The sequence below is a fragment of the Lampris incognitus genome, chromosome 11, assembly GCF_029633865.1.
Source record: "Lampris incognitus isolate fLamInc1 chromosome 11, fLamInc1.hap2, whole genome shotgun sequence".
NCBI classification, from domain to species: Eukaryota; Metazoa; Chordata; class Actinopteri; order Lampriformes; family Lampridae; genus Lampris; species Lampris incognitus.
Genome location: NC_079221.1, coordinates 4,887,477 through 4,911,501, shown reverse-complemented (window position 1 = coordinate 4,911,501; position 24,025 = coordinate 4,887,477). Strand labels below are relative to the sequence as shown.

The following is a 24,025-nucleotide window of genomic DNA, read 5'->3' as shown; positions in this document are numbered from 1 at the left end:
AAGCTAACGTTAGCTACCTTCAATTTTGTAATTTAGTATTTTTCGCAATTTTGGACAGCTGGCTGCTTTTGTAATTTTGGACTGCTGGCTGTCAACAACAGAACGGAGGTAAGTAACGTTAGTTGTCTGAAAATGAACATATATCTAATAAATAGACTTTCTCACATTTAAGAAAGCTGATCAGTAAGTTGTTACCTGTGTATAAATGTAAAAGTCATATTACTACAATATAGGAGCTCGTTTTGTTTGTAGTCATGATAAGGGGTGAAGTATCCTATGCTCAAACGTGGAGCAAGCAAAGATTGAGTTAAAAACGTTAATGTTGATTGTGGATAACTTAGACAGGTTAAATTGTGGGTGTACAGCGTTTCCTTGATGAGCGCTAACCCCATAACAACATATTTTCGCGTTGCTACGGTGGCGCACACGTGACAAAGCCAGAAACGGGATTTTGGCGAGGCCTATGTAGGGTTCATAATATCGCGTCCTGGTCGCTGCACTAGCGCCTCCTCTGGCCGGTTGGGGCACCTGTTCGAGGGGGAGGGGGAACTGGAGGGAATAGCGTGATCCTCCCGCGTGCTACATCCCCCTGGCGAAACTCCTCACTGTCAGGTGACAAGAAGCAGCTGGCGGCTCCACATGTATCGGAGGAGGCATGTGGTGGTCTATAGCCCTCCCCCGATCGGCAGAGGCGGTGGAGCAGTGACCGGGACGGCTCGGAAGAGTGGGGTAATTTCACGGGTACAACTGGGGAGAAAAGGGGGGGGTAAAAAAAAGAGATCTTGTTTCTTTAGGCAATGCAAGAGATGACGCGGCAGTAAAGTTGCAGCAATCTCATCAGAGGATCACCAAATGACCAAATTGTTAACAACACCGATTGCCACTAAGGCAGATTTGATTCTCTCACAGACGTCTGCTTCACCGAAGGAAAAAGCTGCATGGAAAGCAACAGGTTGTACATATGTAAATAACGTTTGGCAGACGCCGGATGGGAGACCGTGCCTACCATGTAATCTCTACTACTACTACTACTACTACTACTACTACTACTACTACTTCCGGCTGCTCCCGTTAGGGGTCGCCACAGCGGCTCATCCATTTCCATCTCTTCCTGTCCTCTGCATCGTCCTCTGTCACACCAGCCACCTGAATGTCCTCTCTCACCACATCCATAAACCTCCTCTTTGGCCTTCCTCTTCTCCTCTTCCCTGGCAGCTGCATATTCAGCATCCTTCTCCCAATATACCCAGCATCTCTCCTCCACACATGTCCAAACCATCTCCATCTTGCCTCTCTTGCTTTGTCTCCAAACCGTCCAACTTGAGCTGTCCCTCTAATATATTCGTTCCTAATCCTGTCCTTCTTCATCACTCCAAATGAAAAACTTAGCATCTTCAGCTCTGCCACCTCCAGCTCCACCTCCTATCTTTTAATTAGTGCCACTGTCTCCAAACCATATAACATATAATAATATAATAACAATTAATGTAGTCTGTTTCCCTATTATGCAACATTGTGACATGGGAAAGACCATGTGTCCAAAGAGGGGACGGTTGAGTCAGTAAACAGAGTATGGTTTACAACAGGTTTTTCAAATTATTCTCAAAAATCTTGCCAAAAATGTTTGGTTCGTTTGTAGAACAACCCAGGACAGGGATTCCAGATGGTGCCGTCTGGTCACCCAGCACCACTGGCACCATTTGAATGCCTAACAGTGGATTTCATTGAACTAAGCCCTTGTGAAGGGAACAAGTATTGCTTGGTATTTGTAGATATGTTTTCAAAATGGGTAGAAACTTTCCCACAGAAGCATGCTGATGCGGAGACAGTAGCAGTGATGCTACTGAGACATTTTGCCCAGATGGGGCGTACCTGAATGCATCAGTAGTGATAATGGCGCACACTTTGCAAATCAGGTCCTGGAAAATTTGTCAAAAGTAATAGGAGCTGATTTAAGAAAACATTGTGCCTACCAACCACAGAGTGGCGGTGCTGTTGAAAGAGAGAATGGTACCCTTAAAAACAAACTGTTGAGGGCGTCCGCGTAGCATAGCGGTCTATTCCATCGCCTACCAACACGGGGATCGCCTGTTCGAATCCCTGTGTTACCTCTCTCTGGCTTGGTCAGGCGTCGCTACAGACACAATTGGCCGTATCTGCGGATTGTGTCGGTTGGGGCGCCTGTTCGAGGGGAGGGGGAACTGGGGGTAATAGCGTGATCCTCCCACATGCTGTGTCCCCCTGGTGAAACTCCTCACTGTCAGGTGAAAAGAAAGCGGGTGGTGACTCCACATGTATCGGAGGAGGCATGTAGTAGTCTGCAGCCTTCCCCGGATTGGCAGAGAGGTGGAACAGCGACCGGGACGGCTCAGAGAGCAGGGTGATTGGCCAGGTACAATTGGGGAGAAAAAGGGGTGCGGGGGGGAACTATTGAAATGTTGTACAGAGAGGGTTGTCACAGTTGAAGGCATTGCCATTAGTGTTAATGGCTATGAGAGCCAGGGCAAGACCACAATCTGGGTTATCTCCACATGAGATCCTCATAGGGAGACCCTCATAGGGAGATCCATGAGAACAGGCATGCACCCATCTGCAAGGGAGGTGCAGAATGCTGATCTCTTGGACGACACCACGATTACATACTGTGTACAATTAAACAAAGTGCTAAGCCGTGTTCAGTCACAGGTAGCAGCAGGATTGCCACAACCTCAGGAGGGCTAGCTCCACGATCTGCAACTGGGAGACTGGATCTTGGTTAAGGGCTAGAAGGAGAAAGCACTGGCAAAAACCATGGTGGCCAGGACCACGCCAGGTGCTCCTAACCACTCCAACAGTGGTACAGATTCCCGATAGGGCCACGTGGCTCCACGCCAACCACTGCAGACAGACTCCAGGAAGACACAGAGTCCAGGGACGGAGGACAACGGTGCAAGACCCACTCCACCCACAGAAGACGAGAGATAAATGATCCCAGGAATAGGATCGATGTCACCGACAGGTGGTAGCATCGGCAGGGATCGATGCTGCCCACAGGCAGTAGCAACAGGGGAAAAGGAGAAATCAAATAAAAAGCATTGATTAAGACTACGGGGATTATGTCGTGTATTTAGAATACTTTTGGGCATTCGTGTAGGTTTTTCCCAAATGTCAACTCTGGGTTTTCGATGATGTGTTTGCTCAGATCGTGTAGATAACCTGTTGAGTCTTTTACTTGCTCCTAGTCAAGAGTGGGGTGAGATGTTTGGCCGAGAGGACATGGGATGATCGTGACTTCTGTCTGACTGGGGAGTTTGTATTGATGTAAATCTGATGCGCTCCAGTTGGCTTACAACTGACGGACAGGATGCACTGTTAGTGTGAGGTAAGAGGTTTGCCAGAATATATATCCAATGTCATGTTTTCATTTGATGTTTTATTTGGGCAATTTTGTTGCTGATTGGGGGGGGGGTTGTGAAGGTAATTTTATGATCATATGAGCTGTGTGCTCAGATGATTATGTGATGGCCATATTAACGATACATATTGACCATGTATGAACTATACCATGTTTAACTTTAGTCTATATTGCTTAGATGCTTAAAGTTCATATGGAGCAGAACAAAGGTAGTGTTATAAAGTGTCTTCATGTGAACAAATAAAGACCTATTGTTAACGCTTAGCTGACAGCAGACGAATGTAATAGAAACTCACCGAGTGTAGCAAAGTCTGTACAAAGTAATGGAGAAACGGCCTTGTGGGGTGCAAGATGGAAAACACAAGATAAGGAGATGAACGAGCAACTGCCCTACAGTCACCCCTCGTGGGGAGTGTGCACCTGCTTACTATATAGGAGGGGCGCTCTCAGGGAAGGGTGCACACTTTGGTAGCTATATTTTACGTGTGCCATGTGTTGCAAACATTAATAAAGTGTGATAGCGCTGACGAAATGAAACATCACATAAAGCTCATGCAATGTTCTCCCCGTGTCTGCGTGGGTTTCCTCCGGGGGCTCCGGTTTCCTCCCTCAGTCCAAAGACATGTAGGTCAGGTGAATCGGCCGTACTAAATTTTCCCTAGGTGTGAACGTGTGGGTATGTCAGCCCTGCGTGATGGCCTGGCGGCCTGTCCAGGGTGTCTCCCTGCCTGCCGCCCAATGACTGGTGGGATAGACTCCAGCATCCCCGCGACCCTGAGAGCAGGATAAGTGGTTTGGATAATGGATGGATGGATGGATGGATAGTACTGCGTAGAACTTTGTCTCTGAATCCTCTGTGTTTAGACAAATGAGAAGTCAGGTGTGGTATTGCCCCGACGCTTGTTTTTTGGACATTTGCTGTATCTTAAAGCACATTTTCACCTGCTGTGAACATTAAGTCAACTTGCGCTCCTTGTCGCACATTTCTTTTGTTAACCGTAATTACACTCTAGTCTATAGACCAGATTTGTATAATTTTCTTCATTTAGTTTACTTCAATTCATATTCACAGAAAATTTGAGCAGAAATTCAGCAGCATTAAATGTAGTGATATTAAACACGCTTTTATTTCATATATATATATATATATATATATATAGCTCATAATCATATCAATATCATAATTATATATCTATCATATAATCATAATCATATAGTATATTATAATCATATTATATCAGTATAATTTTCTTCATTTAGTTTACTTCAATTCATATTCACAGAAAATTTGAGCAGAAATTCAGCAGCATTAAATGTAGTGATATTAAACACGCTTTTATTTCATATATATATATACACTACCGTTCAAAAGTTTGGGATCACCCAAACAATTTTGTGTTTTCCATGAAAAGTCACACTTATTCACCACCATATGTTGTGAAATGAATAGAAAATAGAGTCAAGACATTGACAAGGTTAGAAATAATGATTTGTATTTGAAATAAGATTTTTTTACATCAAACTTTGCTTTCGTCAAAGAATCCTCCATTTGCAGCAATTACAGCATTGCAGATCTTTGGCATTCTAGCTGTTAATTTGTTGAGGTAATCTGGAGAAATTGCACCCCACGCTTCCAGAAGCAGCTCCCACAAGTTGGATTGGTTGGATGGGCACTTCTTTGAGCAGATTGAGTTTCTGGAGCATCACATTTGTGGGGTCAATTAAACGCTCAAAATGGCCAGAAAAAGAGAACTTTCATCTGAAACTCGACAGTCTATTCTTGTTCTTAGAAATGAAGGCTATTCCATGCGAGAAATTGCTAAGAAATTGAAGATTTCCTACCCCGGTGTGTACTACTCCCTTCAGAGGACAGCACAAACAGGCTCTAACCAGAGTAGAAAAAGAAGTGGGAGGCCGCGTTGCACAACTGAGCAAGAAGATAAGTACATTAGAGTCTCTAGTTTGAGAAACAGATGCCTCACAGGTCCCCAACTGGCATCTTCATTAAATAGTACCTGTTAGAGCCTGTTTGTGCTGTCCTCTGAAGGGAGTAGTACACACCGGTGTAGGAAATCTTCAATTTCTTAGCAATTTCTCGCATGGAATAGACTTCATTTCTAAGAACAAGAATAGACTGTCGAGTTTCAGATGAAAGTTCTCTTTTTCTGGCCATTTTGAGCGTTTAATTGACCCCACAAATGTGATGCTCCAGAAACTCAATCTGCTCAAAGTGCCCATCCAACCAATCCAACTTGTGGGAGCTGCTTCTGGAAGCGTGGGGTGCAATTTCTCCAGATTACCTCAACAAATTAACAGCTAGAATGCCAAAGGTCTGCAATGCTGTAATTGCTGCAAATGGAGGATTCTTTGACGAAAGCAAAGTTTGATGTAAAAAAAATCTTATTTCAAATACAAATCATTATTTCTAACCTTGTCAATGTCTTGACTCTATTTTCTATTCATTTCACAACATATGGTGGTGAATAAGTGTGACTTTTCATGGAAAACACGAAATTGTTTGGGTGATCCCAAACTTTTGAACGGTAGTGTATATATCATAATCATATCAATATCATAATTATATATCTATCATATAATCATAATCATATAGTATATTATAATCATATTATATCATATATTCATATTGGGATAAGCGGCTTGGATAATGGATGGACGGATATATAGCTAATTTTTGCCATTCTTATATAAATGTACCTTAGAATTTAGATCTGAGAGCCCTTATTTGTAAATTGTTAATATAAAATGTCTGTGCAATATGAAATCAAGTGTGATGTAAAACTGCCAACATCTATGTCTTTAAATAAAATAAGCATGAATGTTACAAAAAAAAAAACATGTTACAATGGGAAGTATGTGAGTCAGTTTGTGTTATTGTGTCTTATCACTGCAGAATAAAGGATTGTTCCAACATCATTAAAACCATCTTCGCTGGAGCAGAGGAGCCCAATCACCTTTATTACAAGGGCAATGAGAGCTGGCTCATCTATTTTCTGACCAGTGCTCAGATAATTACATGACCATCTTTCTCCTCAAAATAATGGAAGTCAGTGAATCAGTGTAACAACACCGTACGTCACATTATTCCCTGCGCCATTGTTGCTTTCACTTCTCTTGCTTTCCATAGGACATGCTCAGTGACTGTACAAGGGAAAAACAAGACGCTCGTTCGCAGATGTCCCAAATTAATTTCACACCACCAGTCATGTAGGTGATGCTTTATAATCGAGATCATGTAAATCCTGGATGTGCTCGTCAATTTGTGTCAATCAATAACTGCCAGGGGTAATTAGGGTTGAAGGAGTAATTAATGAACGCGAATTACGAATACGTGAGCGACCTCCATTGGGCATCCCAAAACTCGTCCACGGTGTTGTAAGCCCATAACACCCGAGAGAAGAAACAGACAGCATTTCTCATAGAAGTGTCAGAAACACCTCTGTTCTTGGTTTTGACATGAACCCTAGACTTGACAATGTAAACAGTAGACACGCCAACAACACGCAACACAATTCAGGGGTACACTTCTGGTGAATGGAATAAAGCTGTAGTTTTTTAGTTAGCTAGTTATTCTCTACCCATGTCTTATGTGATATTCGATCCATCTATTATCCAAACCGCTTATCCTGCTCTCAGGGTCGCGGGGATGCTGGAGCCTATCCCAGCAGCCATTGGGCGGCAGGCAGGGAGACACCCTGGACAGGCCATGTGATTATTTCGCTCTCAACAGCATAATTGACTTCTTGACTTTAGGGGTCATATGTTGGAGATGGACCATTATGGCACAGCTCCCACCATCCATGTTTTACAATGGTGTTTCAGCTTTTAGATCTAAAACCCCCCCCAAAAAACATGAAAGTGGAAGATTTGCAGTTCCACTATGTCCGTGGTCCCTGGGCCAACACGGCCCTGCTCAGAGCTGCACCCGAAGAGGAAACACCGAGGGCGGTCTGACAGGATGCAGAAGCGGGGCAGGCTAAGCTAACTGCTAGCCCATGCAGACCGGCAGTTCCGACAGTCATCCTGGCTGGCGTTCGTTCTATCGGACAGCGGAATTTTTGGACTCTGTTGCAAAGAGAGGACTGTGTTGTCAACCATTTGTGTTTTTTTTGCTTTGTTCTTTCTGTTTTTGTATGTTTTTGGTGGCGTAGTTTTTGGGAAATTTTGGATGTGTGTTTTTGTCTTTTGTGTTGCACTGCTGTGGGCTGGGAGAAACTAAATTTTGTTTCGTGAAATGACAATAAATTGTTCCTAATTCTTGTGCCAGGAACATCACTGTCCCAGTCCATCCATGCTAGATTTTTGTCCTGGGAAAACTGGATCGTGACATCGTATCCTGAGAGGACATCACCAGGAACAAGCACACCGTTTCTCACACCAGTGGATTGGTAACAGTCTGTTATAACCTTACATGGCTCTCTGTGAGGGGGCCTGTTGCCCAAATTATTTTATATTGCTCAACACAAACCCCTGGATACGTCGAGGGTTAACATGGTATTTCCATGCAAAATGAACAGCAACACTGAACCCCCGTGATGGTTATTCACACTGCGTGCAGATCATCTCAGGGGAGGTGTTCTTTTTTTCTCGCGGTACTGTTATCTCACGAAACCAGCGTTACATAAAACAAAGACACCATGCAAACTGTGAATGTAAATCAATATGTAATTTGGCTTGCCTGTAGGGCTGTATTATCTGGCCACAGCCACAGCACAGTTCAACAATGATAATATCGGAAAAACTCAGATATCTCCTCATTCGCACCTTTGATTTTCTTGCATGAGTGACGGTGGAGGCCTTCTTGGTATTGTTTTGCTAAAAGCACACCGGAGACCCTAAATGTGTCATTTTGAAGGGATCGCATTGCTGAAAACTCCGATCTACCAAAACGCTGTTAAATAAAATGGCAGCAAAAACCAAGGTTAAGGTCATATGAACCCAGTCCCTTCAAAGTGGACCCATCAAATACTCGTAATTTTTCTTGTTATCTACATTTGAGCTCGATTTACAAACAGCAAAGATTGTTCTTCTTCTTTTTTTTTTTTAGTTTAAGCCATCCGTGTAAATATGTATATATGTCATTAATGGTAATGCAGCATTATTATTATTATCATATAACAAGTCATAATGTGCACTCACATATTAGTGTTGGCTGCAGAAGTGAGCCATTCTCCTGCTAACCCAATCATGTCCAATCCAGTGGAGAGTTGGTTAAAGAACCTGGGGTGACCTGGGTTTGACATAGAGACAACAAAGAGACATTTTTCACACAAGCTATTAATCACTCGAGAACTTGAGAGTAACTGGCTTATCTGTAATCGTTACACCAGCATGTAGACTAAGGAGAGTTATTGATTGCACCGGGCCTCGCCTTGCCTCGCTGGCTGCACCAAGCCTCGAGTCTCTTTTGTTCTCACCTGTTCTGACCCCATATTTCAGCGTGTCCCTACAGTCCACCAGGATCTGCTCCAGAGACTCCGGCTGGTCGGAGAGCTCCAGGTTGAAGCCCTCCATGCCCTCCAACAGCTGATGGGGGTGGTGGAAGTCCAGCACCTTGGTGGATCTGTCAAAGGTCTTCCGGATGTAGTTTGTGAGGATGTCCACGACCTCCAGCAAGAATTGCATGGTCGGTTCCTCTCCATTCTTGGCAGGCAATAAATCTATGATGTGCAATGTGCATATATGACAATAGTGAAATCTGTTGACTCTTTATAGGGTTAAGGTTTAGGGTTGGACCTCCATCATTTCTTCAACACCAAGTACTTTTTAAAGAACATTTACATGTAATTTCATTTTTGAACGCAACTTCTCAAGTGGTTGTTAATTACACATTTAATTTTTCCCCCCTCCTTATCCTGTCTAATTTAAAGGTGATTAGTATGCACTACAGCGCAGAATACAGATCAAGTCCCATAATTTCATCCTCCAACAAGTCATACGATCGAAACCCTCATTGAATCAAATTCAAAGAACCGAAACCGGTCACCATTATCCGTCCTGAACAAATCCATTTAAATTAAAGCACATAAACAAGGCAAATTGGATGTTTTGTCTGCATGGAAATAATTGAATGCAAACTCAGCCGCGAGTCCATTCGCTCATGACCTGAAACCAACAGGAGTGATCCATTTCAAAATAGAGGATGACTTTCAACAACACACGCATTTCCCATGCGTGTGACTGAGGATGTGTGTGGCCCGTGTTCACTCATTTGCATTGTATTCTTTCTGCAATGAACAGCCGATGCAAAAAAATAAAATAAAATAAAACAAGTGTTTTCTGGCGTGTTGCCACGTGACATCTCACCTCTGGCATAGAGATTGGAGAAGTCCGTCTCGGTGCGTCTGAAACGCGAGTCCCGGTCGCTGTTGTCGCGTGACAGCGACGCGTTGGACGAGCGCTCTTTGAGCGAGCCCACGATCCTGCCCCTCTCCTCCAGGTTGTTGTTCTTCTGCAGAAACCCTAAAGGATGGCGACAAGCAGAGGACCCCGACGAGTGCTCGCGATCTCCTTGCAAGCGTTGCGGGAACACGTTTATTGCATGCAGCTTTGCAGACCCCCGCTGCAAGTTTCAACAGCACGCCGTCAGATCTGACTCGACCTCCCCTCCCGCCTCCGATAACGGGGCTGACGGTGCTTATAGCAGCTTATGCTGTTCCATCAACCTGTATTTATGGGCTGAAGACTTGAGGGGGGGGGGGGTTGAACCCGGTGACATCAGCACTAAACTGCAGCCAAGCAAGAACAAATAGCTGCTTATGTGGGCCGGCGGCTGTAAATTCATATTAAATTCCTCTCCATGGATTCCGCTTCAGCGAGCGGCGCCGACGAACCCATAACATATAGATAAAATATAGATAACATCTAACATAGATCTAACGTATAGAGCCCGGAGGCCCATTTCGCAGCCAGGGCGGTCACTGACGGCACGTGTGAATATATCAACATAGCCTTAAAAAAGACGACAACCGTACATCAAAAGTAATTTCGTGTAAAATGGGGTTTCGTTGTGCAAAGATCGCCTTAACCGCACTGGCGAGCGTTGTGGTGATTTTCATACCCCGTCTCAAAACGGATATTCCGGTAAGTGAGCCACATTTGCGGCTTTCCTCCCTCGCACCGTCCGGCATAGATCACCCACCACCACGTGGACGGACGGCGCTCGCCATATTGACGCCACGCTGTTCCACTTCCGGGTGAAAGACCGCCGCGGGCCCCAGGCCGGTTCGGGGCCCGTTGAGGCGTACACACGCCGGGGTAACCCCGTCCCCAACCGCGTCATCTAGGCGTGTTAGTCCCACCCGGACAAATCCGGTTTAGTAGGAATAACGCGTTTACATGTGTTTTAAAAGTCCCGTTTTAGTCGAACTCAATATGAATAAATCCACTTTTTCCACCATGTAAACGTAATGACCGCGTGTTAAGCGGCTAATTTACCTCATTACTCGATTCACCCAACAAGACGTCAACTGAGGAAACCGATAAATGCTTAAATTATAAAAACATACATAAATAAATGGTGGGGCCCGTCAACACGTCAGCCTAGCTTCTGGTCGTTCCTTTTGATTGACAGGCGGGCCTAGAAAGGCCTAGAAGTAATGCGCGCGCTTCGGTCGCCAGCTTTCCCGCTCTCAGGGTCGCGGGGACGCCGGAACGTATCCCGGCAGCCATTGCGCGGCAGGCGGGGGCAGCCATTGCGCGGCAGACGGGGGACGCCGGAGCGTATCCCGGCAGCCATTGCGCGGCAGGTGGGGGACGCCGGAGCGTATCCCGGCAGTCATTGCGCGGCAGGCGGGGGACGCCGGAGCGTATCCCGGCAGCCATTGCGCGGCAGGCGGGGACGCCGGAGCGTATCCCGGCAGTCATTGCGCGGCAGGTGGGGGACGCCGGAGCGTATCCCGGCAGTCATTGCGCGGCAGGCGGGGACGCCGGAGCGTATCCCGGCAGCCATTGCGCGGCAGGCGAGGGGCCGGGCCGCCCGGCCGTCGCAGGGCAACCGCAGAGACGCCCTGGGTCTGTTCCGTTGCCTACCGACACAGGGGTCGCCGGCTCAAATCCCCCCCGTTACCCCCGGCTTGGTCGGGACACAGTCGGCCGTGTCTGCGGGTGGGCAGCCGGGTGTGAAGAGCAGGGTAACCGGCCAAGTACAATGGCGGGGGGAGAGGAGGAGGGGGAGGGGGAGGGAGGGCATGAAATACGCGCCATGTCGACAGACCGCTTAAACAGGCCCGACCGCCGCCGCCCGGCCGCCGCCGCCGCCGCCGCCCCGGGGAATAATTACCGTCGGAATAAAACCGCGTATCTTGCCAACCCCTCTCCCCTCCCCTCCCCTCCTCCCCCCAAACAAACCAGTTTCTCCCCGTCGGCGTCAACACAATAGCAACTAACGTCGTTATGTGTCACAACGCGCCTGCCGGCATGGTGATAAAACGCGCCGGCGGGAAATGTTTTGCACAGGTGCAACGACGGCGGGGCCGGACTCGCGCGGAGGCGTGGTGACGTCAGCGGGTCGCACGAAGCCCAATCTAAACGGGGCGTCCGGGGCCGCAGTGTTTCTCAACCCAGTCCCCAAGGACCCCCTATCCTCCATGTTTTCTTTGCAACCCTGAATAGGTACCTGTTTGTAGTTACTCAACCAATCAGCAATGACTTTTGTCAGACGTCGCATAATTAAGTGCTGCGAGATGATTGGTCGAGTAAGTACAAGCAGGGCTACCTATGCAGGGTTACAATGAAAACCTGCAGGATAGGGGGTCCTTGAGGACTGGGTTGAGAAACTCTGGAGGCTCCTTCTTTCGTTCCCAGCCCCGGTGTCTTTATGTCCCGGCTCACGCCAACGGAAACGATGACAGCAGCCTCGCCCGCCTAAACTTGCACGCGGCGTGAGACGTCCATATATTACGTCGCTTTCTAGACCCGCTTAGTCCTGCTCTCAGGGTCTGAGGGATGCTGGAGCCTGTCCCGGCCAGCCACTGGACGGCGGGCGGGGAGACACCCAGGACGGGCCGCCAGGCCACAGGGCAAGTGCAGAGACCCCAGGCATGGATACACGCGGCGTGGAGGTCTATTTCCGTTTCCGGCCGACACGCGGGTCGGCACTGGGAAACCGGATGTGAAGAACTGGCCGAGTACAATTGGGGAGGGAAAAAGGGGGGAGGTAACACTTTAGTATGGGGAACATAATAAAACGTAATTACTAGTGAATTAGTAATGATCAAGATGTCACTTTAGTATGGGGAACATATTCTAAGTAACAAAAACTTAATTTACAGTAATGTAACACTATGAACACTTGTAGTTTTGTGTGTTGTTATGTAAGAACAGACCATATTCATTAAGTGTTAGTAAGGGAGAATAACTCTTCTTGTGGTACTACCACCTTATAAAGGCCATACTAAGCAAAGCATATTGAGATGGTACTACTAATAAGCAATAATTCTGAGGTCATAGAGGGAAAACTCATAGTTAATGGCTTACTGGTTGTATAATAAGGCCATGCAGAATAAGGCATTAATGAGTACGTAATAATGACCAATTAAGAGCCAATATGTTGCTAATTTGCATGCTAATAAGCACCTAATTAAAGGTGACTACGTTCCCCATACTAAAGTGTTACCATATATATATATATATATATATATATATATATATATATATATATATATATATAAAGCATGAAATGTCGACAGACCGCTTAAACAGGCCCGAGCGGCCTCGCGTGAGCCGCGTCTGTCTCCAAGAAAACCAGCAAAGCTTTTCTGCCCTACGGCGTCAACACAATTAAAACAAACTAAAAAAAAAAAACCAAAAACCAAAAACCAAACAAACCCCCCGCTTCACTCGTCGGCCATAACGCGTTTGTTGGCCTAAAGATCAGAGACGCGTCGCCGCTAAGAGTTTGCACAGGTGCAGCAGCAGCAGCAGCGCGGTGACGTCAGCGGGTCGCAACAAAGCCGGCTCGAGCGCCGCTCCAGTCCTCGGCAGACGTGAATGGGACGGTCCTGCGTATTGTTTGGAGGCTCTTTCTTTCTTTCTTTCTTCCTTTCTTTCTTTGCCAGTTTCGCACACATTCCCAGCAGCCCCGGCGTCTATCGACGTCCCGGGTCACGTCGACGGGAACGATAAAAGCAGCTGCGCCTGTCTGCACTTGCACGGAAGGTGAAGCGTGCGTATATGACGTCACGGCCTAGACCTGCAGGGACCGGTTCAGTGATAGCTGACTACAGAACACACACACACACACACACACACATACAGATCACAGAAACACGTTTAATCGCTCGGTAGTCGCAGGACACAAACATGCTAACTTACCGCAGATCTTCATGCCCAGTTTTCTGGTACACCCGTGGGCCACCCCGCACCACGCGTCGTAGCCTGCAACGATGTTTGGAAAACAAGTGAACTTGTCATGCATTGTGGCATCAAATGGGTGAAGCATGTGCAGAATCGCCCCATCCCCACCAGGCCTGCGTCTGTGTGCACGGGTTTCGGATTTATTAGCCGTCTGACGTCACGCTGGCCTACAGAGCCAACCGAGCGAGAGGATGCAGGTTAAAATGCACGCGCCGCTGGACACGAGCCGGCTGACTCCCGACAGATAGTAGAGCTGGGCCGTTATCAGGGGCTCCCAGACAGGCAAGGGGAGGGATGGGGCGCCTCGTATGGGAGTACATGGAGGAGGGGTGGTGGTGGTGGTGGTGGTGGGGGGGGGGACGGCACACACAGACAAAAAAAAAATTCTCAAAAGCATGCAATTTAAGGGGTGGGGGTTTGGGATGTGGGTGGGGGGGTGGCAGCTCCACCCCCACACCCACCACATCCCAATTGAACCCTGGCTTCGGATCATTAGCTACATCACTGCTCCCTCCTCAGCTCGTTGGTGCTCCAGCCCTTACTCCTCACCGGCCTCCAGACAACGGACGACAGAAGGACGCCGTGCAGGAGAGCAGGCGCGTGCGTTCCGGAGCAGACTACGTAGCCTGGGGGGCCCGGCGGCGTCCAGGCCGCCCCTGCATCGGCGTGACGTCAGAACCGCGCTGTCGTCGGCGTTTCCTCTCCACCGTCAGCGTGACGTCGCAAAAATCATTTGCAGCATCAAAAAAAACCCCAAACTGGACTTCTCGGCACCACTCGATGAGCTGAATATTAGTGTGTGTGTGTGTGTGTGTGTGTGTGTGTGTGTGTGTGTGTGTGTGTGTGTGTGTGTGTGTGTGTGTGTGTGGTGGGACTGGGGGAATATCAGGAGAAGGTATTTAGTCTCATCTGCATGTTGTGATTGTTGTAGGTTTGTCCGTCAGGGTTTTAAAACGCAGAGGGCTGGGGGGCCACTGTGGTCCCGGTTCCGACAGCCCACGGTGCCGGCTCGGGGGACAGTTAATGGTGCCGAGTGAACGACCACTTCAGCGGTAATTTCCCCTTTTCTCCGTTCAGCCCCTCTGCTCAACCAGAACATAGTCAGACCGGCTAATTAATAAAATAATAATTATGATAATAATAACGATGAGGATGAGGAGGATGAGGATGATAATTTAGGCTCATAAAAGTGTTTGATAAATTGGACCTATTAATTTAGGACACCTTCGAATTACGTCAACGCCGTGGCGAACCGGCGCCGCGACGTGTTTTTTGGGGCCAATTAAGTGGTTCCCTGCGACGCGCGCGCGGCACGTCACGTCACGTCTCTGGACACACGCCGGGAGGTCCGCTGCGCGTGCAATGCAACACAGTGCAATATTGTATTGCAGCGGCGATTTGTTGGGAGCTCGTGGGGGGGGGGTGGAGGGGTGGGTGGGGGTGGGGGTGGGGGTGGGTATTGCGAATGGCCCCGTTTATCCCTCGATGAAAATGATGGATGGCGGCGCCCGCGGAGCAAAGAGCACCAGTGACAGAGAACGAGGATCTGTGATGGACCTACTTGAGCCCGGTGGTCGTAAATTTGTCGAGTTGGGATCCGGTCCGCCGCCGCCGCCGCCGCCGCCGCCAGTGGTGGAGGAGGAGGTGGAGGAGGAGGCTGGTCGTGGTGCAGACGCCGCCATCACTCCTGAGACAGGGTGGGGGAAAAAGTCTTGGTTTACTTCAGAGATTTGTCACTTTGTAGCGGAGCGTCTGACGGACGGGCGTTACGCGCGAGGAGGAGCCCCGCGCGGTCCACGGGGATGCACAGGGGGAGCACACTCCCAAGTAGTTGAAGTCTGTCTATCATAGGATGAGAGCCCCCCCACCACCCCTCACCCCCCCTCCCCACCCCCCGCGCGCGCTCTATTTATTGATAGAGATGCTCAATCTGACACGGGGGGCACCAACAGAACCGGTGGACGGCAAAGTTGCAATTCGGTCGTGGACATGAACGGAACATTAGGTCCGGGAATAAACAGCAACAACAACAACAACAACAACAACAACAACGTGAATTGGGGGGGGGTTGCACCGAATATCCGCTGATAACGACGCATATTCCAGCATTTTTTCAGTGCCACGTGCATATTCAATATATGTGCATATAAACGCTACAAATACATATACATATATATACATATATATGTGTATATATACATATATACGTATATACGTATATATATATACGTATATATACGTATATATACGTGTATATATATATATGTATATATGTATATATGTATATATGTATATATGCAATATTTTAGCTCTTGTGAGGCGCTTCGAGTGGCTCCTGCAGCTAGAAAAGCTCTATATAAAATGCAACTGGACCGGACTGGACTCGCAGGGTTCCGGTCAGGATACGGGGAAAACGAATAAACCCACACGCGCGAGAGCGTCGTCCGTCCGGGGAAGGTCCACGGTCACCCCCTCTCTGCAGGAGCTCACGGGGGGTTCGTGTCCAAATAGAGTCGTCACCGTCTCAAATTGTCCCGTTGATGCCGCCATGTAAAAATAATAGTGGATTTATTTTTTTCCAACCCCCCCTCCCCCCCTCCTCCCCCCTCCCCTCCCCCCCGCTTCGGGCAAATTAGTGGGATGGCCTAAACGGATTATTAGGGGTAGAACTAAATGGACCCATCTCCCAGAGATGAGTGACACATCAGCGTGCCGGGGTTTGTCCTCCCTCTCCTGACGGCCGCGATGCGGGTCAGTGTCGCGTCTGCAGAGCAGCACCCCCCTCCGCCCCCCCCCCCGCCGCCGGATCCTCTGCGCGTCTTAACAGATAGTTTTCCCCCAAAATCATCAATAATTCCGATCAGCGTTCCCCACATGACAACTTCTGCGCGTCAGACCGAACCGGCGTGGTTTTCGTAACCCACCACCACAATCAAATAAATAAATAAATAAATAAATAAGAGGGGATCTTAAAACACCTGTTAGAGCATGCCGAGGAGGCACCGGGGGCAACAAGAGGAACAGGGGGACCGGGGGGGGGTAAAGGTGGGGGGGGTAAAGGGGTTTATCATCGGCAAATAAAGCATCCATCCTTACCGCGCGTGCACTTGGCGTCCGGGTGAACAGGTGCAAGCCCGAGAGAGAAAACCGGGATCGGCCGCCAGAGGAAGCCCTGGAGGGGGAGGGAGGCTGCTAGTGCGCTTCTTTGGTCCACCCCGCGAGAAAAGCCGCTTTGCTCCCGAGTCCTCGGCTGCTCATCCCAGGCAAGGTGACCTCGTGGTGGATGTGATGTTACTGGCGGGGGGGGGGGGTGCGAGTCCCAGCCGCGTCTCTAGCGCCGCGTGTGTAGCCTCCTTATGATGATGATGATGATGATGATGATGATTACCCAGCAGATCCGCCGTGGACGGGGGGGGAGGAGGAGGGGGGGGGTCACACCGAGTCGCGTCGCTTCCGGCTACATGTGTCCGACTTTTTGTTCTGTTTTTTTTTTAAATTTATTTTGAGTCTGGGGTCGTCTTTGGACCTTACGCAGGCTGCCTCTGATCTCGATCCCGGTCACGGACGTGGACTTGGAAGTTTGATCCTATCAGCGACACATTACGTGAGGAGGAGGAGGAGGAGGAGCAGGGAGGAGGGATGGAGGGATGGAGGGAGGGGTCGCTGTCGTGTTCAGGTGATATTAGAAGGATCACCCCCCCCCTTTTTTTTCCCCCCTCCCCAATCGTACTTGGCCAGTTACCCCACTCTTACCCCCATCCGGCTTCCCACCCGCAGACACGGCCAGCTGCGTCTGCCGAGACGCCCGACCAAGCCGGAGGCAACGCGGGGCTTCGAACCCACGATCCCCGTTTCGGCGGGCAACGGAATAGAGCGCTGCGGTACCCGGACGCCCCGATATCGGAGGAGGGAGCGAGAGCGCGCGCGGATCCCATCAGGCAGCTCGTTCCTACTTGTTTGTTTGTTTGTTTGTTTTGTTTCCCGTAAACTTCCGGTCTCTGCGTTACGGACGAGAGCTTAAAGCACCGAGAAACGAATCCGAGACGAAACAAACCACACGACAGACACGGTTTGCGACTACAAGCCGGGGCGTTTCCGCTCGCGAGCCGCCCAACTAGCCACTCAACTAGCCACCCAACTACCGACCAAGCGGCGGCGGCGGCAGAACGGCACGGTGGGGTCGGCAATATGTCCACAAGGGGGCAGTGAGGATCCACGAAGGACTACTTCAGTCGCTGGCGGATGGACGGACACACACACGCCACACACACGCGCACGCCACACGCACACGCACGCACACACGGGTCTTTGTAGCGGAGCGACGACGCCTGAAACGCACAGCTGTCAGTCAGGGGTGATAACCCCTCGCGCCCGGGGGCAGGACCAGCATCACGAGACGGGCGTTAGATGGACACTCCGAACTTCACTGTATTCACGAGGACTTAACTGAGCTCATCATCATCATCATCACCATCATCATCATCATCATCATCATCATCATCATCATCACCATCATCATCACCATCATCATCGTCACAAGACGTCTTCAGTCACATCCGCGGGATCCTGCTCCCGATGGTGAAGACCGGTCCTGAATGTAAAGTCAGACTCTGGTAGAGTGACGACAAGAAAATAAAGACTGTATACTAAAATATGTAAAATAAAGACTGTACACTAAAATATGTAAAATAAAGACTATATAATAAAATATGTAAAATAAAGACTGTATACTAAAATATATAAAATAAAAACTATACAAAAATATGTCAAATAAAGACTGTACACTAAAATATGTAAAATAAAAACTATACAAAAATATGTAAAATAAAGACTGTACACTAAAATATGTAAAATAAAGACTACACTAAAATATGTAAAATAAAGACTGTATACTAAAATATGTAAAATAAAAACTGTACACTAAAATATGTAAAATAAAGACTGTATACTAAAATATATAAAATAAAGACTGTATACTAGAATATGTAAAATAAAAACTTTACACTAAAATATGTAAAATAAAGACTATACTAAAATATATAAAATAAAGACTGTATACTAAAATATGTAAAATAAAGACTGTATACTAAAATATGTAAAATAAAGGCTATACTAAAATATGTAAAATAAAGACTATACTAAAATATATAAAATAAAGACTATACAAAAATATGTAAAATAAAAACTGTATACTACAATATGTAAAATAAAGACTATACTAAAATATGTAAAATAAAGACTATACTAAAATATATATAAAATAAAGACAGTGTACTAAAATATGCAAAATAAAGACTGTGTACTAAAATATGTAAAATAAAGACTGTACACTAAAATATGTAAAATAAAGACTGTATACTAAAATATGTAAAATAAAGACTATACTAAAATATGTAAAATCAAGACTGTACACTAAAATATGTAAAATAAAGACTGTACACTAAAATATATAAAATAAAGACTGCATACTAAAATATGTAAAATAAAGACTGTATACTAAAATATATAAAATAAAGACTGTATACTAAAATATATAAAATAAAGACTGTACACTAAAATATGTAAAATAAAGACTGTATACTAAAATATGTAAAATAAAGACTGTATACTAAAACATGTAAAATAAAGACTGTATACTAAAAATGAGCCCGGTCTCACCAATCTGCGTACAAATAACACGATATTACGCTTTCACTTTGCGTGCAGATGATGCGCCGGTCCTTTCCATGAACTTCTGCGGAGAGCTGATGCGTCCACATACCACCATCACCTGGAACAGCCATGACGTCACCAGCGAAGCTCAGCTCGCCCGCGAGGCTCAGCTCGCCCAGTTCACCTGATGCGCGGACATCAGCAAGCAGGTGAGCACGCGAAACAATCTTTTTTGTAATTAAATCATAGTATTTTAGTTATTTTATTAACCCTAACCCTTACCCTGAGCCCGAGCCTGACCCTAAACCTGTCCCTAACCCTAATCCTAACCCTGACTCTGACCCTAGCCTTAACCCTAACCCTGACTCTGACCCTAGCCCTAACCCTAACCCTAACCCTGACCCTGACCCTAACCCTAACCCTAACCCTGACTCTGACCCTAGCCCTAACCCTGACCCTTACTCTGACCCTAGCCCTAACCCGAACCCTGACCCTGACCCTGACCCTAACCCTGACTCTGACCCTAGCCCTAACCCTAACCCTAACCCTGACTCTGACCCTAACCCTAACCCTTTCTCTGACCCTAACCCTAACCCTTTCTCTGACCCTAACCCTAACCCTTTCTCTGACCCTAACCCTGACCCTGACCCTAACCCTAACCCTTTCTCTGACCCTAACCCTAACCCTAATCCTAACCCTAACCCTTTCTCTGACCCTAACCCTAATCCTAACCCTAACCCTTTCTCTGACCCTAACCCTAATCCTAACCCTAACCCTTTCTCTGACCCTAACCCTAACCCTAACCCTAACCCTGACCCTGACCCTGATCCTAACCCTGGTTGTGGACGGCCGCGCTTCTGGTGAACTGGGCGAACTGAGCCTCGCTGGTGACGTCATGACCGTTCCAGGTGATGGTGGTATGTGGACGCATCAGCTCTCCGCAGAAGTTCATGGAAAGGAGCGGCGCATCATCTGCACGCAACACTGGACGTTGGCGTGTGCTCTGCACGCAACGTGTAATATCGTGTTATTTGTACGCAGATTGGTGAGACCGGGTTGACTAAAATATGTAAACCCAAGACTGTATACTAAAATATGTAAAATAAAGACTGTATACTAAAATATGTAAAATAAAGACTGTATACTAAAATATGTAAAATAAAGACTGTATACTAAAATATGTAAAATAAAGACTGCATAAGACCTGTACTGCGTGGCGGGTCGGTTTCTGTCTCGGTGAATTTACCAAGCACTTGATGCCGGACGAGATTACAGCGTATAGATTATGACTAATTGATAACTTAATGATTATGACTAATTGATAACTTCATGATTATGACTAATGCCGACTGCAAACGGTTCTCCTCTCTCACCTCTTTTCTCCCCCTCTGAATGGGGGCTTCTCCTTCCTCCCTTTCTGCGCGTGTGAATGCCGTCGTGTGAGTCTCCCTTGTGTGCGCGTGCAGTCGGTCCTCCTCCCAGGTCTCCATGGCGACGGTGGTCGCCACCTGGACGCTGCTCGTTATCCCCCCCCCCCCTCCCTCATCGCGTTTTCTTTTACACATCTCATAAATCCATGTAATATTTGTTATCCTGTTCCAGTGTTATGTCCTTCTCTCCCTGAGATGTGTGACCAATCTTTATTTCTTGTGTTTTGTTTGTTTGTTTGTGTTTTTGCGTGGTGGTGGTGATGGTGGTGGTGGTGGTGGTGATGGTGGTAGTGGTGGTGGTGGTGGTGGCTTGGGCGTTCCGGTGGCGTGTGGACGCTGCTTGGCATCCTGCTCACCATGTTCTTCATACATGTTATAACTGTGTTGTCCTCTTTCAGTGTTGTGTTGTGTTGTGTTGTGTAAGCTTTGCGAACACAACATCGCTGCACGTTGGGGGTCTGGGGAGGGAGGTGCTCCTCTGCTGCTCTCCCTGAGCCTTCTCCCTGGTTTCCCCCCTGCTGCAGGGTTTTAGGGAGTTGCTCCTTCTCCGATGCGAGGGTCTGAGGACAGGGTGTTGTGTTACCGTAAAGCCTCTGAGGCACATCTGTAATGGGGGGGGGGGGGAAATTGGGCTTCACAAATAACACTTGACCACTTGCACGCGACGGCAGTTGTTAAAGTCTCGCGATTTCAGCACCGGACAGCTCCGAAACAACAACAACATACTTCAAGTTTTTATAATAATAATATTAATATTAATAATATTGATAATCTATGGCTGCTTGTCTAAATCCGGGTCTCACAAGTGTTCCTCGGACATCTTATAGAACAAATTACTTCTGCCACGCCAGGTATGAGTATAGGCTATAGCACATATCCCAGGCATCTCATGGTGCAACTCTCGCTGCCCTTCAGTCGACTCAGTCGATCGCGATGGCCTGTCTGTACCGCAAACACTCAGACAGGCTTGGCTGAGCATGTCTCTACAGGGCGAAAAGAAGGACAATCCGAGCATCTGCTTTAACCGTGTGACGTCTGACCTAGAGGGGGAGAAAGGGGGTCTGCCTGTCGGGACGCAGTATAGGAAACGTCCACAAGATGGGGCATGATCGAAGGGTAACGGAGCTAGTCAGAGCCATGGCCGCGGCCTAGAGGAGAACAGAGCAGCCTGCAGAATCCCCTTTAGAGTTGCATTGCAAGGCCTCAGGGCCTGGCGGCACGGCGGCGCCGTGGTTAGCAGTCGCCTCACAGCAAGAAGGTCCTGGGTTCGAGCCCCGGGGTAGTCCAGCCTTGGGGGTCGTCCCGGGTCGTCCTCTGTGTGGAGTTTGCATGTTCTCCCCGTGTCTGCGTGGGTTTCCTCCGGGTGCTCCGGTTTCCTCCCACAGTCCAAAGACATGTAGGTCAGGTGAACCGGCTGTACTACATTGTCCCTAGGTGTGAATGTGTGTGTGTCGGCCCTGTGTGATGGCCTGGCGGCCTGTCCAGGGTGTCTCCCCGCCTGCCGCCCAATGACTGCTGGGATAGGCTCCAGCATCCCCGCGACCCTGAGAGCAGGATAAGCGGTTTGGATAATGGATGGATGGATGGATGGATGGATGGATGGATGGATGGATGGATGGATGGCCTCAGGGCCCAAAATACACTGGCTATACATCCATGTTGTGGGTGGTCATCATAAGATGCAATGAAGACCACCAGTCTGGCCTGCCCCGGCCTTCCCGGCCCCGGTTTCCCTTCAATGTTTCAAACGATTTTCATTTAGTGATCATTAGGAATGTGGAATCGGGAACACTTTGTCATTTCACTTCATCCCCAGCCCACAGCAGTACAACACAAAGACACAAACACATCCCAAAACTACAAGAACACACAGACCAAAACTAACACATATCCAAACTAAACAAAAATTACTGTCCAAGGGCACAAACGCCAGCCAGGATGACCGTCGGAACCGCCGGCCTGCATGGGCTTAGCCCAGCGTTTCTCAAACCTCTCCTGGAGGACCGCTTGTCCTGCATGTTTGAGATCTCTCCCTGCTCCAACACAGCTGATTCGAACGATCAGCTCGTTATGAGCGCCCCGAAGCTGCCTAATAACACAACGGATCATTTAAATCAGCTGTGTTTGGAGCAGGGAGAGCTCTAAAACATGCAGGATAAGTGGTCCTCCAGGAGAGGTTTGAGAAACGCTAGGCTAGCAGTTAGCTTAGCCCGCCCCGCTTCTGCGTCCTGTCAGATCCCCCTCGGCGTTTCTGCCTCAGGCACAGCTTCAGGCAGGGGCCGTGGTCCCCGGGTCCACCGGACGATGCAGACCAAGCACTACCAGCTGATCCAGCACCGGCTCTCCCAGCCAGACACCCTCGACACTCCTCACAACGCCATCAAAAACACCACAGGCGAGGCCGCCTCCAGACTGCCCTCGGTGTTACCAGAACTGCCGGTCTGCCGGTCTGCCAACCATCCATCCATCCATTATCCAAACCGCTTAGTCCTGCTCTCAGGGGATGCTGGAGCCTATCCCAGCAGTCACAGGGCGGCCGGCGGGGAGACACCCTGGACAGGCCGCCAGGCCATCGCCGACGTGGACAAAGACACTGCACGGACGGTTACTGGGTGAGGCCGCCGCAAGTGTGAATTCGCGCCGCCATCTTCCATCATCATTAGGGGTCCGTGAACAAACAGGTTATGTTGCTTAATGGACGCCGACGGAGAACATAAGCACCAAACATGCCGCCAGTGAAGGTAAGCCCATGGAAGATTACAAAAAAGCTCTTGGTGAGAATACGGGAGCCCACAGCTGTCAGCGAGCTTCCCTTGGCTGTCAGACGGCGGCTCACTGTTGTCGTCCTCTTCATCCTCGGTACGTGTGAGCCGCTCATCTTCTCTCAGACGGGGCACAGGAATAAATTTAGCCACAACCAACACGAGAGGGGCGACTCCGCCAGAAAGTTGTAAGAACTCGTGAGACCGATTTGAAACTAAATTCATATCCATCCATTAGCCAAGCCGCTTATCCTAATTAGGGTGGCGGGGATGCTGGAGCCTATCCCAGCTGTCACTGGGCGGCAGGCGGGGAGACACCCTGGACAGGCCGCCAGGCCATCACAGGGCCCACGCACACACACAGACACACACACCTAGGGACAGTTTAGTCCGGCCGAGTCACCTGACCTACA

At 48.3% G+C, this 24,025-nt stretch overlaps 1 protein-coding gene across 1 annotated transcript in view; it reads right to left on the bottom strand.

Annotated features, from left to right (window-relative positions):
* The window catches only part of LOC130120986 (glutamate decarboxylase 1-like), a 36,758-nt gene extending 13,054 nt beyond the window's left edge, over positions 1 to 23,704 (bottom strand). The window contains exons 1-8 of the mRNA XM_056289812.1: positions 23,612 to 23,704; positions 20,255 to 20,423; positions 19,464 to 19,604; positions 15,330 to 15,389; positions 13,727 to 13,789; positions 9,719 to 9,874; positions 8,830 to 9,072; positions 8,552 to 8,642 (exon numbers count right to left, since the gene is read on the bottom strand). Coding sequence (XP_056145787.1) covers positions 8,552 to 8,642; positions 8,830 to 9,072; positions 9,719 to 9,874; positions 13,727 to 13,789; positions 15,330 to 15,389; positions 19,464 to 19,604; positions 20,255 to 20,423; positions 23,612 to 23,704 — 1,016 coding nt within the window. The remainder of the gene's footprint in view (positions 1 to 8,551; positions 8,643 to 8,829; positions 9,073 to 9,718; positions 9,875 to 13,726; positions 13,790 to 15,329; positions 15,390 to 19,463; positions 19,605 to 20,254; positions 20,424 to 23,611) is intronic.
* Between the last annotated feature and the right edge of the window lie 321 nt (positions 23,705 to 24,025).